We start from the raw sequence: 14,519 nt of genomic DNA on the forward strand, positions 1-14,519 counted from the left end.
TTCTGTTACATCCACATACACACCCCGCCCACCACACAACAAGGAGTGACTTACAGCTTCTACTAGACTTGCTTGCAATTGAAGCTTGGAGGTTAGGAAATTCACGTTGAGCATTTCCTTAAAAAGTACCTTCTTCCATGTCTGAGACACCCTGTCATTCTGGAAGCCATGATAAGCAGGTTGCTGTTGTCCGCATGAAATCTGATCCCCTGTGTTTTTACAACATTCCTTGTCTTAAGTCTCTAAAATTAAAAGAAACACAGGCTATTTATGTTCAGATTTCCCTTCTGAGAAGTGGCAAAAGGGGAGCGTTTAACTCTTTGAAAACCTGCTCCCTTTTTATAGTGTGCCGAGGAAGAACCTTGAAGCTGAAACTACAGTAATGTGGTGATGCCAGTAAATGAGAAATAGGTTAACCGCTGGACAGTCCCCAGGCAGGAAAAGACATCTAAAGAAAATTACTATAATAAACAACTTCCTTCACTCTTGGCAAAAGGTGGGATGTCCGGGAAACCAGGTGGACCGCACATTGATCAGTGAGATGACAGGACATGAACTGACAAAGTATTACCTTCCTATCTCGCCCTTTCCTGGTGATCCTGCTGGCTGAGTTCTCCCTGAGGGGAAGGAATAAATGAGTAAAGATGTGCTTCAGGACAAAGTCAGTGCAAGGGGGAGGAGCTCTGATAAGTAGCAAGGACCAACTGAAGACCCAACACACAAAAGAGACCAAAAAAAAAAATGATGGAGAATTGATTTGGAACAGATGATAAAAAATCAGACTCTGAGACCTATTCCGAGGTGCTTTGGTGAAGGCTGTGCCATTTGTCTAGAGGTGGCCATTGCTTTCAGAAGCGAGGTCCTTCCCTTCAGCCAGTACTTAGGTAATGGGTCAGAGAATGCTTCACAAAACGCTGTGGAATGTTGAAGAGTTGAAGCAGAACAGGAGTGGAGGGTGGGTGTGTCAGCCTACACCTCTGAAACTGCCTTCCAGATGAGTTTTCAATCCCCTGAGGAGGGCTTTTGGAAAACTGCCTTTTGTCAGATCCAATTCACTCACACAGAATAGCAGCGATGATACCTACTCGTGTTCTTCATGCTGTGAAGTAAACAAAGAATGTAAGGAAGACTGGCAGAATTTCAACATCATGAGGACGCCAAAGATGACATGAACTTCCAACATGAATTGTCCCATTCCTGCAACATCCGTCTACATACTTTCATGCAATTCATGATTTATTGGGAAGGCCCAACCTGTCAAGCGTAGTGGATTTCAGTTGTTAAAACCATGGTGAAATGAAACATTGAAACAGACACAGGGTAAAATAGATTGAGGAGATTAAAAACCATAGAAGCTTCAATCAGATGCTAGCATGTCTGAGAAATGAAATGTTCAGAATTCAACCTGGTAGCGACGTTATTGCCTTGCGATACTATCTCAACTATGCGTGCGATTGGTCAAGGTTATCACAAGCTATTATGCCCCAGTGATAAAATCATCTCAGCAGTTAATGCTGTTTTTAAAATGTCAACTTGGAATCCTGGATGTTGTGTTTTAGAGTTTACGAAAAATGTGGCAAGAGGTGGAGAGTTCAGGTCTAGGAGACGCACAATATCAGAGACTTGGGTCCCAGACTTACCACTGTTAGGTAGCAAAGTGCCCTTATATGTTTGTTTACTCATCTGCAATATTCTCATATTAATAATGGCGCAAACACCTCGTAATGGTACTACCAACTTTTCATGAGATTATGCATGTAACTGTTTTACCTGGCACGTAATAAACCTTTAATAAGTATTGCTATTATGATTTTTAAGTCAATCAAATACATTATGGAGGATAAGAAACCAATTTTCTAGCGTGCCTTAAAGAAAAAGTCAGTCTTTAACACACAGCCATAACTCTTTGGTTTCCATGGCAAAATTAGAATATTATCTTTAAAAGAAAAGAAGTGCCTTAAAAAAATAAAATAACTACAAAGCTGGTTGAGCAAACTTATAGCAGTAACATTTAAAAAATAGCAAGTGAGAAGAAAAGAAAGAATGCTGCTGACCTAAGCGGATTCTATTTGTCCTTTGTTATAACTTGGTGTGTGCTGAGCAGAGTTTGTCACACTCCCGCCTCAGAAGGCAGTTGGTAGATTCCAGCCCAGTCTGTGGTTTTCGAACTTAAGAAGCTGTAAATTTTATAACTCTGCACCCTGTGGTCAGAGCTGTGGAGTGTTGTCTGAAGTCAGGTGGCTAGTGTGTTAAAGGTAGACATTAAACAGCTCTACTGAGGACCTGGAAACGCTTAAGGACATAGCTTGCCAGCTGTAAATTAGAGACCACTGCCAGTTGGCTGAAAAAGTTTCTGGACCCGGTCCAGTTAAGTAGACTGAATCACCGACAGTCTTCCCAAATGTGTGCGTTTAACAGCGTGGCTGTGTATCCTGCCATGTAACCTGGGGTGGCTTAGAAACAGCTTTCTTGTGATGTTTTAAAATTATGCGAGGGAGTTGTGGCCCGGGAACATTTATGTTTTTCACTAGCGCTGAAAAAAGCAATCAGCTACTCTTGACAAAATCACTGCAAATGTTTTTAAATAGATGTGATTGATGGGAAGTATCATCTGCAAATTATATCTCATCCCAAATGTGCTTCCAGCATTTGTAAGGGCAGTTGTAATCTTAGTTCTGTGGCCTTATGCACATTGTTCCAAGGGCCTCCTGTGTTCCTGATTTGTGTGGTAAGAACTGTGGATGGTTAAAATGATGGATGATCCATGTCATGTTGAGATATTCAGGTGTGAACAAAGCCACCAGATTAGGGGCTCTAGGAACAAAGGAGAAGCCACGTTGGACCACAGGGTCAGTTGGAAATCGTGTCTGAACCCTTGATCAGCTTAAGAAACGTGGATAAGAGGTTGGACAGGGCTGACGTCATAGGTGAGAAACCTGCAGAGTTGTGCAGTGCATTGTACTCACAGAGTCTCTATGTTTGGTTTAAGGCTCTGCGGTTGTCACCTTAAAATTCTTAATAATTTTTCTGCGCAATGAACATTTTCATTGTATACTGTTATCTTAGTGCCATCGAGTTGGTTTGGACTCAGCAACCAGGCATATATAGGTTTTCCAAGGAGTGGATGGTGAATTTGAACCACCGACCTTGCAGTTCAAACCAACCTTGCTGTTCATTGCTTATCCTACTACTCCTGGGGTTGATTTCTTTGACAAAAGTCATTCTCTTTGAAAACATGGAAGAAGGAAAGACTCGTGGAAATTCTGTTAGCTGAGTGGTTGGTCTTTTCAAAGGACTGATGATGACAACCACCAAATAAAGTAAGAGAGAAGGTCACTGCCATGTATTCCGTTACTGTGTTGTCTCCTGAAACAGTATGAAAACAGGGCAGAGAATAACTTAATTATCACTGAGAAGCACTTAATATATTGCAAGTGAAATGTACTAATCTTTTACACATTTGGTCTTGGTGCCTATTTAAAAACTTAACCTTGAGGAAGAATTTATGAACTGATACTCAAATTCTAAAGTCATCAATTTCTGCTAGTTAATACAAATACTGTCTTTCAGCCTGTTTGATCACATGTACAACTTTTCATGCACATACGTATATATATATATATATATATATATATATATATACACACATTTAGACCTCATAGCTTTGAGTCACTTTACTTTTTTTAAGTTGAGAGGTTTTTGTTAATTTATGCATTAATGACTCTGTTAATATGTCCTTCAAATTAAGCAAAAATATGCCTTAGAAGCAATGGGCTATAAAACCGCAATATTGTTGTTAAGTGCCGTCGAGGTGGTTCCAACTCAGAGCGAGCCTACAAAGGATTTCTGAGGAGTGGCTGGTGAGCTTGAACCCACTGACCTTGTGCTTCCAACCGACCTTGCATAGTAACACAAAAAATAACCCACAAATTTTAGGAGTTAGTAGTTAAAGTTTGCTTGTTCCTAGGAACATTTACAGTAAATTTGTGTTATTTTTCATCTTGCTTCTGCCAGAATAAGGAAATCTCTTTAGAGTTTGAAAGGAATTTTCCCTTTATTGCTCCTAATCGTCTGTTCAGGGCGATTCTTGCTTTTAGCTCCAGAATTTTACTTTCCTGCGATCTTTACTTAGTTTCATTACATTCCAGGAACTGAATAGAGAACTAAGTAGAACAGTTTGTCACTTAAGAGAGAACAGAAATCCTCAAAGCAAACTTCATTTCTCTTTTTGCGTTTTGTGGCTTCTTTGGGGAAATTGCTTATTATTATCATATTAGCATTTTCGTTGTTTCTGGGATGTACCAAGATTGGTTTCATTGCACAGCAAACTAATATCCACACCACTGAATCTGAAGAGTAAACCATAGTGCTCCTAGACACATTTAAACTACAAGCAAAGTGGAAAACATGTTGTAACATCTTAAGGAGTGGTCTGGATTAATGGGAGGTCTTTAGGCAGCTGCAATCTGCCCATCTGTAATTGAGGTGGGATCCCACCAGACAGACAGAGGGCCAAGGGTTCCTATTTTTGACTGGCAATCTGTGTTACCTCTTGGACATGAATGCCCAGTTCTAGTGGTGGCAAATTTTCCACAGGACCCATGGGGAGGCAGAGAATTGGCTATTTATATTCATGCTTTGAGCACCAGTGTGGGGGTGCTGGGGAGGGGGTAGTTAAGCAAGGAGGAGGTTTGCAAAGCAGACAGATCTTATGGGTTTGCCCTCACCAACAACCAAATGATACACCACAGCATTTGGGCACATTTTTGTAAGAGGTTCTGCATTCTGTCTAAAGCTCATTTCCTAATGAACTGTGTGACTTTGCACAAGTTAAAGAATTCTCTTCTGTCTGCATTTTTCAATGAAAAAATAGGCAACTCCCTTAAAGAGTTGGGAAAGAAGGGTTTTAAGGTTAAGGCGCAGAAACTACCAGCACAGAGACATATAGATAAGGACTTTAGGATCACCCAGCAACTGTGTGGTCTTATTTTAGAAGTTTGACCTAAAGTGGTTAGATACAAGGGGACTTCAAAAAGTTTGTTGAAAAAATGAAACTAAAAGATAATGAAATTTTTCCGTGAATTTTATTTGAAACCCCCTCATATGTTCTGAGATCCCCTTTTGAAGTTAAATCCATTCCAGTTCATACTCCACCCACATCCCTGCTTCTGTGTCTTGTGTTCCTTTGGACTCCCTCATCCTGTTATTAAGTTGTTAAGTGCTGTCCAGTGGATCCCGACTCATAGCGACCCTTGATAAGGTTTCTGAGGAGTAGCTGGTGGGTTTGAAATGCAGACCTTATCGTTTGCATTCCGGTGCTGATCCTACAGTGCCACACCAGGATTCCAACTCATAATGACCCTATATAGGGTTTCCAAGGAGTGGCTGGTGAGTTTGAACTGCCAGCCTTGCGCGTAGATGACCCTAAAATATTGGTGAAGTGAATTAATGAACCTGCTAAGGCAGAACCTTCTGATTCCAGTCCCTCTTCTGTCACTAGTCTGCTTCCTGGTCCCCCAGGAAGGACTGGGACAGGTCAGAGGCAGGTGGGCTGGCTGGGATGTCTCAGGGGCAGATGGTGAAAACAGTTAAAAGACAAATCTGTGAAGATCTTGTTGGAAGCTCTTCTGAATTTTGTAATTCTTGATAAGCAACTCGAAGAGTTTTGTGTGTGTGTGCTTTTGGCGTACTTCCATTGTGTCTAGCTTTTGGAGGGAATACAAATTGTAACTCAGGATGTATCATAAAACACGTTTGTTTAAAATTTCAACTAACCTACACAGAGCGCCACTGTGCGGTAGAACCACATTCTCTACCTTAATAGGAGAGCTGATTACCAACACAACCTGTCTTTCTTTCTTTCTTTTCCCAACATAATGCTTTTATTTCTTGTTTGTTTGTTTTCTTTTTGCTTTGCTAATGGTATACAGTTGTGGGTTGTGGATTTATGGCCAGTGTCAAGTTATACTTCCCAGTTCTGTATCTGTCTGAGTTACAGTTCTAATGGTATGAAGTTATGCATTTTGAAGTGTCATGAGAAAAGTTTAAGTCAACATATGACACACTTGGAAACAATGGACTAGACCAAGATTCAGGTCAAAATGTCATACAAATCACTGTAAAACATTTAGTGAGATTTCTGGAATTCCAGGGTCTGACCTGTATCTTGATCTCTGATTTTTATCTTACACTATCCAGATTCTAATGCAAGGCAAAAATCCGGGCATAGCTTGGAAGTATGCACTTCCGAAGGTCACCAATGGAACTCAGACCACAGCAAAAACACATATCTATGCCTGGAACACAGTACAGTCGGATTGTTCCGTCTCCTGTGGTGGAGGTAAGGGACTTGGCTAATTCTGCTTTCCAAGCTTGTCTCTGCTTACAGCGCATGGTCTACCACTCCTGGCCCCTTTAACACTGTTACATTTAAATAAGCAACAAAGAACTGTCTGATCATGCTATCTAAATGTGCTTAATACCTCCTCCTGATTCCGTTCATTCTCCTTCTGTGTGCTCGGCTTTGCTCTTACTGTGTTCTGCTTTGTCTTCTGACATTTTATCTTTGTTGATTGGGTTTGCATCTGTTCCATCTATAAATAAATAAAATTTATTACGAAGGTGGTGACATAGTCCCACTTTGCTCACTGCTCATCTGCAGCAAGACATTTAATCCTGGATCCATTTGTTGTTATTAAGTGCCATCTAGAAGGTCCCGACTCATAGCAATCCTGTATAGGGTTTCCAGGAAAGGTCTGGTGATTTTGAACCACGGACCTTGCCACTCAAACAGACATTGCAGTCCAATGCTTATCCTTCAGCACCACACCAGGACACTAATAGGGACTGTCACTGCTAATGCAAATATTATTAAACTGTTTGAGGATTTTTTGACACAGCAAAGAACCAGTTCTCCTGAATCACAGCTCATGTACACAAAGGGTTCAAAAGTCACACATCTGAAATTTAAGAGACAAGTATGCACACATGTGACTCACTGGGTGGCACAAAGGTTCATGTGCGCATTACTGACTGAAAGGCTGGCTGTTCAAGTCCATCCAAGGTATGTCATAAGAAAAAGTTCTCATGATCTAATCCCAAAAAGTTAGCTGTTGAAAATTAGCACAGTTCTACTCTAACACTCTTGGGGTCATCATAAGCCAGAGTCTACTTGAGGACAAGTGGTTCACACACACACACATGAGTACCTAGTAAGCTTGTAGTTGTATAATAGATATTGTTGTTGTTGTTACGTGCCATTGAGTCAGTTCCGACCCATAGTGACCCTGTATAGAGTTTCTAAGGAGTGACTGGTGAACTTGAACCACCGACCTTGCAGTTCAGACCGACTTCTCAGTCTATCTCATCACCCTGCATCACCACACCAGGACTCCATATAGATATAAGATAGATTGTTGTTGTTGAGTGCTGTTGAGTCGGTTACAATCCATAGCAACTCTGTATAGGATTTCCAAAGAGTGTCTGGTGAGCTTGAACCACTGGCGTTGTGATTCAAACCGAGTTTGCTGTCCAGTGCGTTATCCCTCAGTGCTACACCAGGACTCCTCTTTGGCAAAAGCCAACATTAACACTTTAGTCTAAATCATACCATTGCTTTTTAAATACACATAGACAGACACACGTGATGTTTGGCATATTCAGACACATGCCACAGGTGGCATTTTTCCTAAACAGAAATCCTGCTTATAGAGGTTTTTCATTCTATTCTTTTTCACTTCATGTTAGATGATGAGCAGATTTTCCTGTATCAAATGACCTTTGGGAGCATTTCTAATACCCTCTTAGTATCCAGGAAGAGTATTTGAAGCTAGAAACACAGTTACTCTTGGGAAGGGATAGATTCAACTCATTTTCCATTTGTAGGGAATACATTCAACCTAGGGAAGAATGCTGGAGAAGTGCATCATGGGATTCTCCCCTTGCCTATGTTTAGCAACCCCTTCACATGAATCTGACTTGACCTTGGTGTGTTCTGAGCAAACGGGAAGAAGCGTACATAGAAATAGGTTCTCCGGAAGTAAATTGTTGAACTTTGGGGGATTTCATTGTGGTTTTGATAAATGTCTCCAGAAAGCTAATCTGCTTCCAACGCCAGGAGCTAGAGTGTACGTCTCATTTTCAGCAGGCGTGACTTCGTTGTCCTCAAATCCTCTTTTAAGAAAAATTGTATAAATATAAACAAACCTAATCCAGAGAGGAAGCAGCATTTTTATTTGGGGAGCTGACACATTCATTGATTCTCAAACACATAAAATCCATGCTTCGTAATGAGTAGTGAACACTGAAAGAACATGGAATTCCACTTAAAAAAAAAACGCCCATCAGTGCTAGCTGAGAGTATAAATGCATACAGATTCATTGAGTTCCACTGTTTGCTTTTGTATGCGTCATCCTCATATAGAAGTAGAAGGTGCTTTGTGGTAAGGTGGATCTTAGGGTCTGCACATGATCCACCATTGGTTTTCCCATTTAATCAGCAGAAGTTTCACTGAAGAATGTTTTCTATTGAATGTATGCATTGTGAACAAAGGGTTGGTGGGATAGCTCTGTCAATTTAATTGTGTAACTTTTGATGTTTTATTAGGTTACATTAGCATAAAGGCCATTTGCTTACGAGATCAAAATACTCAAGTCAGCTCTTCATTCTGCAATGCAAAAACGAAGCCAGCCACTGAACCGAAAATATGCAATGCTTTCTCCTGCCCTGCCTAGTAAGTCATCGGGTCATGGTTTCTGGTCATGTCTGTACTTGTAGTCTTTATCATTGATAAGACAGCCTACTGGCAATTCTTCTTGTAAAAGATGATTCCGTGATAGATGCCATGCCCAGATATTTAATAGAAGAAAGAAGAAGATGGTTGAAATTAAAACGTATAATTGAAAACCCCAAATTTGCTTCAGTTGGCTAGCAAATCCAAAATTGGGTCAAGATGGTGTCTCTTGTCTAACCTCTGGATACTGGCCTGTCTTCTGTCAACTGAATCAAGCAGACATTTAAAAAATACAGAATCCTATAGAACTCATCCAAGGATCTCATAGTCATAATACACAGACCACGAAACCCCAAATGCAAATTACACAGTAGCAAAACTCAAACCAAAGTGAGAAAGACCAAGTAGAGAGTTTGTCTCTGATTATGGTACCCTATGGGGAACTCAGTGGGTTTGGTTTTGGATGGATTTTAGTCTCACTATTGTTTGAAATCGAATTTTAAGGACTCTTTCCAGCCAGACTGAGTCTCTTCTGAAGTGATTCATCGCCTGCCAAATTTATTTATGTCGAATTGACCAAGAGTTTCCTCTAAAGCAATGCCTTCTCCCATGTTTCAGATCATTTTAATAAGTATTGGTTGGTTTGTGGTGATAACAATCATACTGCATAAGTTTGTTTATACTCGTCTACGTGTGTGTGTGCATCTGCTTTTTCTTTATTAATACAAGTGTGTTTGTTTTAATCACTTGAGGTTTCAGCCGCCTACCAATTCCAAATGTCTAATAGTTAACCTGATTCTTCTCAGATTCTGGAACCAGCTGTGTCCTGACCACAGAGAAGACAAGGAAATCTGGGGGGCTTCCATAGAGCTTCCCCTTTTATTAAACCAGTATCTCTGGTTCTAAAAAAGATCACATGGTTATGACAGTATTGTTACTGATCTTTATGAGATAAGGGGTGTGTGTTTGTGTATAAGCACTCAGTACACTAGAATGACAGGCTCATGTTTTCTAATCTTGGCCCTTGCTCACCTTCATCATCCTGAAAGTCAACCAAAGAAAGACATTGTATGGCAGAAAGTCTCGTTCATATCCAATTCCTAAATCTTTCTTGACAGCTACGAACAGAAATGATATTGTGGGTCATAACAGATATGCTGGCTATTTTAAAGCAGCAGAGCCTCTTGTAATGACTCTCTGAGTGTGCAGGGTGGGGGCTGATTCTCCTGCTCCCTTACCACCTTCTCCACCCTGTATTTTCTGTTGGAATAATGGGCCCTTTCAGACACTAGTCTTCCCTTAAGACTATAATAGAAAGAAGGATCCAAACTGTTGGAATTATAAAGATGAAGGAATTTATCTGCTCTTTTCTCATAAATGTCTGCCGGGCCTTGAACTGGGCACTGGGGTGCAGAGGTGGAGAGCATACAGGTCCGACCATCGTAGAGCCCCCAACCACGTGGAGGAGATAGATGTGCCAATAGATAACTGAGTTGCAGTGATACATGTGATTACAATGTTATGTACCTAAACCCACTGATGAAGAAAGCTAATGGAGCAATTCATTCCACGAGATGGGAGGGGGAGGAGAGTTGGCATCTAAGGTAGATGCTGGGGTCTGGGTATATCATGGGAAAAGTTGTTATGCCATGCTGTTCTACCGCCTTCACAGTGTCATTGTGTTGTTATATAAAGGCAAGACGCTTGAATGTGGTAGACAAAGATGCCATCTCTATGGACAGATGTTGGAACCAATAAAATCACTGCGTATCACTGCATGGCATTCAGGGAGCGCACCGGAAGCCAGGAACACAGTTCCTCAGGGCAGGAAGAAATTTGACTCATTCTCCGTATACTTAAAAGACGTGTCATTTCACATCTTGTAAGATCCATTATAAGGAGTCCTGGTTTGGCACTGTCAGATTAGCATTGGACTGCTAACCCCAAGGTTGGTGGTTCAAATCCACCAGCTGCTCCTAAGAAACCCTATCCAGAGTCTTTATGATTTGGAACACTTAACACCAACCAGATGCATAGCGTTGTACAAATAAAATGATTTTTTTTTTTCTATTTAAAATCATCCATCACTATCAGTGGTGTGGCGCTGTGGGTTAATGTGCCAGACTGCAAAGCCATTTGAACTGCAAGGTCGGTGGTTCAAGTTCACTAGTCACTCCTCGGAAACCCTATATAGGGTTGCTATGGGTCGGAACCGACTTGATGGCACTTAATAACAATAACTGTGAGTGGAACACAGTGGCTCCATAGAATAAGCACTGGGCTGCAAACCATGAAGTTGGCAGTTCAAGTCCACCAGCCACTCCAGGGGAGAGAGATGAGACTTTCTACTCCTGCAAAAGATTTAAAGCCTTGGAACCCCTATACAGGGTCACTGTGAGTCAAAACAGACTCCATGACATTTAGCAACAACATCCCTGTGAGTAAGGAGCACTGGTGGCATTATAGGATAAGCAGTGGACTGTGAACTGCAAAGTCAGCAGTTCAAATCCACCAGCCTCTCTTTGAGAAGACAGTGTTCTCAGAAATTGTATACTTTGGGTCGGAATTGACTTGATGGCTTGGGTTGTTTGGTTGATCCCAGTGAGTTGGAATCATTTGGATGGTGGTGGGTAGGTAGATTATCTTTAGCTCCATGGGATAATGTAGATTTTGTAATCATTGACCTCTACTGTTGAATTTATTCTGATTGAACATGACCCTGTAAAACAGTGTGGAGCTATAGGGTTCCTTAGGCGATCAATCTTTACAGACTGCCACGTCTGTCTCCCTTCAAGGTCAAGTGAGTTTGAATCAGCAATGTTTTATTTAGCAACCAATTGCTTAACCATTACTACACCAGGGTTCCTTTGAAGTTGCTGTTGTTAAGTGCTGTTGAGTTGGTTCCGACCCATAGCGACCCTCTAGAGGGTTTCCAAGGAGCAACTGATGAGCTTGAACCACCAACCTTGCAGTTCAAACTGACTTTGCAGTCTAGCGCATTAACCCACAGCGCCACACCAGGTCTCCTCCTTTGCAGTGAGTTGTTGTTAGTTTTAAGTGCCACCACATCGGTTCTGACTCATAGTCACCCTGTACGGGGTTTCCAAAGAGCAGCTGGTGGGTTTAAACAGACAACCTTATGATTCCCAGTTCAGTGCTGATCCTAACTAGCCATAGGTTAGAACATCTGTAATCCTAGAATTTGTGTGCTGGATCTTCTGGACAAAACATCTTTAATTTCATACAACAGTCTGGTGAGAGAAACCGGAGGAAAATATTATGGGAACCTTAGGAAAGGCAACAGAAATGCAAAGGAATAAGAAAAACATATTTTTACCTTGTTGGTGTTGTTCAGTGCCATCGAGTCAGTTCCGACTCCCTGCGAACTTGTATAGGGTTTCTGAGGGCAGGCTGGTAGGTTTGAACAGCTGACCTTGTGGTTCATACACCAATGCTTGCCCTGCAGCACCACAACAGGAATCCTTGTGTTTGGTTTTTTTTTTAATTAAATGTTACCAGTAGTTTATTTCTAAAAGAATCCTTAGAACATTTATTTACCAAGCGCATTTTTAGACATTACTGCTGAGATTTAAATGGGAAACAGTTCTATCTGATTTGTCTGCTTTGTATTTTCCTTCAAATCATATCATTTTAATTAATCAGATGTATTTGTCCAAAAGGACTAATAGTGTCAGTTGATCATCATTCAAACATACAGCATAGTTGTGATGGAACAAATGGTCTGGTCACGCTTGAATAAAGACTACCAGGTTAGGTCTCTAACCCTTAGTAACTTTAAAGATTGTCCAGAAAAGCAGTTCAGGGAATTTCTCACTTAGAAATAGTCTCTGTAAGACTTCATCTGAAATTGTTCCACTCCCTTATGCATTCTCTTCTCTTTTGCTTCCTCTTCTTTATCTTTTCCGCTTCCTCTTTATCCTTACTTTTTTCTCATCCTCTTCTCTTCTATGTTTCTTCCTTTCTCACTTCTCTTCCTCTTCTGCTCTCTTCTTTTCCTCTGCTCTTCTCTTCCTTGTTGCATTTTGTCTTCTTCATCTCTTCTCTCTCTTTCTCATTGATCACTCTTCCATTAGTGCTGTATTATTCTTCATACTGATTTTTATTTGCAGTACTCATCAGAACGTATTTCACTTGTTCACATATCTATTTCTTCACTGTATGCAGCTCTATTATGAAAAAAGTACTGCTTGGTTTCATTCTTTCATCCCTGGCACATAGTTAAGATCCCAGTAACTTTGATTGAATGGGTGAATGAATTGCCCAAAATTCACAATGACATGCTAGTGGAAGGAATGAGTTTTTCCCTAGAACTGTGTGTTAATGAAAGGTGATTCTCTATAGCTGGACCACATCCATGTAGGCTTCATAGTGTGCAAAAGAGTAAGTCGTGTTCATTGCTTTCACTGGTTCCAACATCAATTGAAGCTTTCATCGAGTGGTTAATCTGTCACCATAACTACTTGTGAAGCTGTGATTCAAAGTCTCCTTTTCCCTTGTTCACTGAAAGCTGGTTGCCCGGTGAATGGAGTGTCTGCAGCAGGTCTTGTGCAGGCGGCCAGCAGAGCCGGAAGGTCCAGTGTGTCCAGAAGAAACCCTTCCAGAAGGAAGACACGGTCTTACATTCCTTCTGCCCAGTGAGCACACCCACGGAGATTCAAGTCTGCAACACCCACGCCTGCCCTCCAACATGGAGCCTTGGGCCCTGGTCTCAGGTAACTTGGGAACACTTGGAGTCATCCATCTGTTTCCCCATGGGAGATGCAGGTGGCAAAACTCTAGGAGGTGTCTTTGCTCCCCAGAGTTTCTGAACTGTTCACACCTTCACAGAGTTTATGTGATGGTGCCCAGGAATCTGCATTTTAACCAGCATTTCCAGTGAGTCTTATAGAGCTTGTAAGAGCTTAGAAGTATTTTTATTGTTGTGTGCTGTTGAGTCGGTTCCAACTCATTGCGACCCTGTATAGTGTTTCTGAGGAATAGCTGGTGGGTTAGCAGTCCAGTGTTTATCCTACAATGCCACACCGGGACTCTAGGATCCTCTTTGTTTTGTTGTTAAGTGCTGTCACGTGGGTTTTGACTCATAGGTTCTGAAATTACAGCATAGAGGTCATCCAGGCTAGACAAGTAAGCTCAACTGAAAAGCATTTGAGCATAGATTGGTAAGCAGAACCAGCTACTGAATTCTCTGAAGCAAATGGAAAACACCAATCCAAAGAAAAAGCCATATCATGGATACTGAACTCTTGCTTAAATGGGAATTAGGGGTAAGGTTAGAAGAATACGAAGAGGAGTTGGATATAAACTATGATGTTAACTCCCATTGAGAGTCATAAAGTTGGAATTCCCACCATAGCAGAAGTGCTCAACCAGGATGATCCCCTCCGTCAGCACAAGGGACACTTGACAATGTCCAGACACATTTTTTATGATCCCAACTTAGGAGGACTAGCTCCTGGCATCTAGTGGATAAAGATGAACATCTTTATCCCCACACCCAAGAATGAGCTGGACCAAAATGGTAATGGTGCTGAGGCTGGAAGCCCTCCTCTACAGCATCCCAGCCTCCAGGAGACCAGGAATAGCAAACACATCTTAGGGAAGAGCCACAAAATGCAGGAATATCATCCCCTGAGCTCTAAAGTCAGGCAGCGGCCCCGGCTGCATTCCTGTTGTTTTCCTTTGGAGAACACCACAGCCTCAGGGGTGTTGGTTTCTACAAAGGTCAGCTGTCCTTCACCATGTCCCCAGAAGAGGTCAGAGTAAGCA

The 14,519-nt window shown here is 41.5% G+C and overlaps 1 protein-coding gene across 1 annotated transcript in view; it reads left to right on the forward strand.

Annotated features, from left to right (window-relative positions):
- Nucleotides 1-14,519, forward strand: part of ADAMTS18 (ADAM metallopeptidase with thrombospondin type 1 motif, 18) — a 183,639-nt gene that overhangs the window by 150,920 nt on the left and 18,200 nt on the right. The window contains exons 17-19 of the mRNA XM_006860150.1: nucleotides 6,199-6,340; nucleotides 8,606-8,732; nucleotides 13,261-13,465. Coding sequence (XP_006860212.1) covers nucleotides 6,199-6,340; nucleotides 8,606-8,732; nucleotides 13,261-13,465 — 474 coding nt within the window. The remainder of the gene's footprint in view (nucleotides 1-6,198; nucleotides 6,341-8,605; nucleotides 8,733-13,260; nucleotides 13,466-14,519) is intronic.

This window comes from Chrysochloris asiatica, unplaced genomic scaffold, assembly GCF_000296735.1.
Source record: "Chrysochloris asiatica unplaced genomic scaffold, ChrAsi1.0 scaffold00037, whole genome shotgun sequence".
NCBI classification, from domain to species: domain Eukaryota; kingdom Metazoa; phylum Chordata; class Mammalia; order Afrosoricida; family Chrysochloridae; genus Chrysochloris; species Chrysochloris asiatica.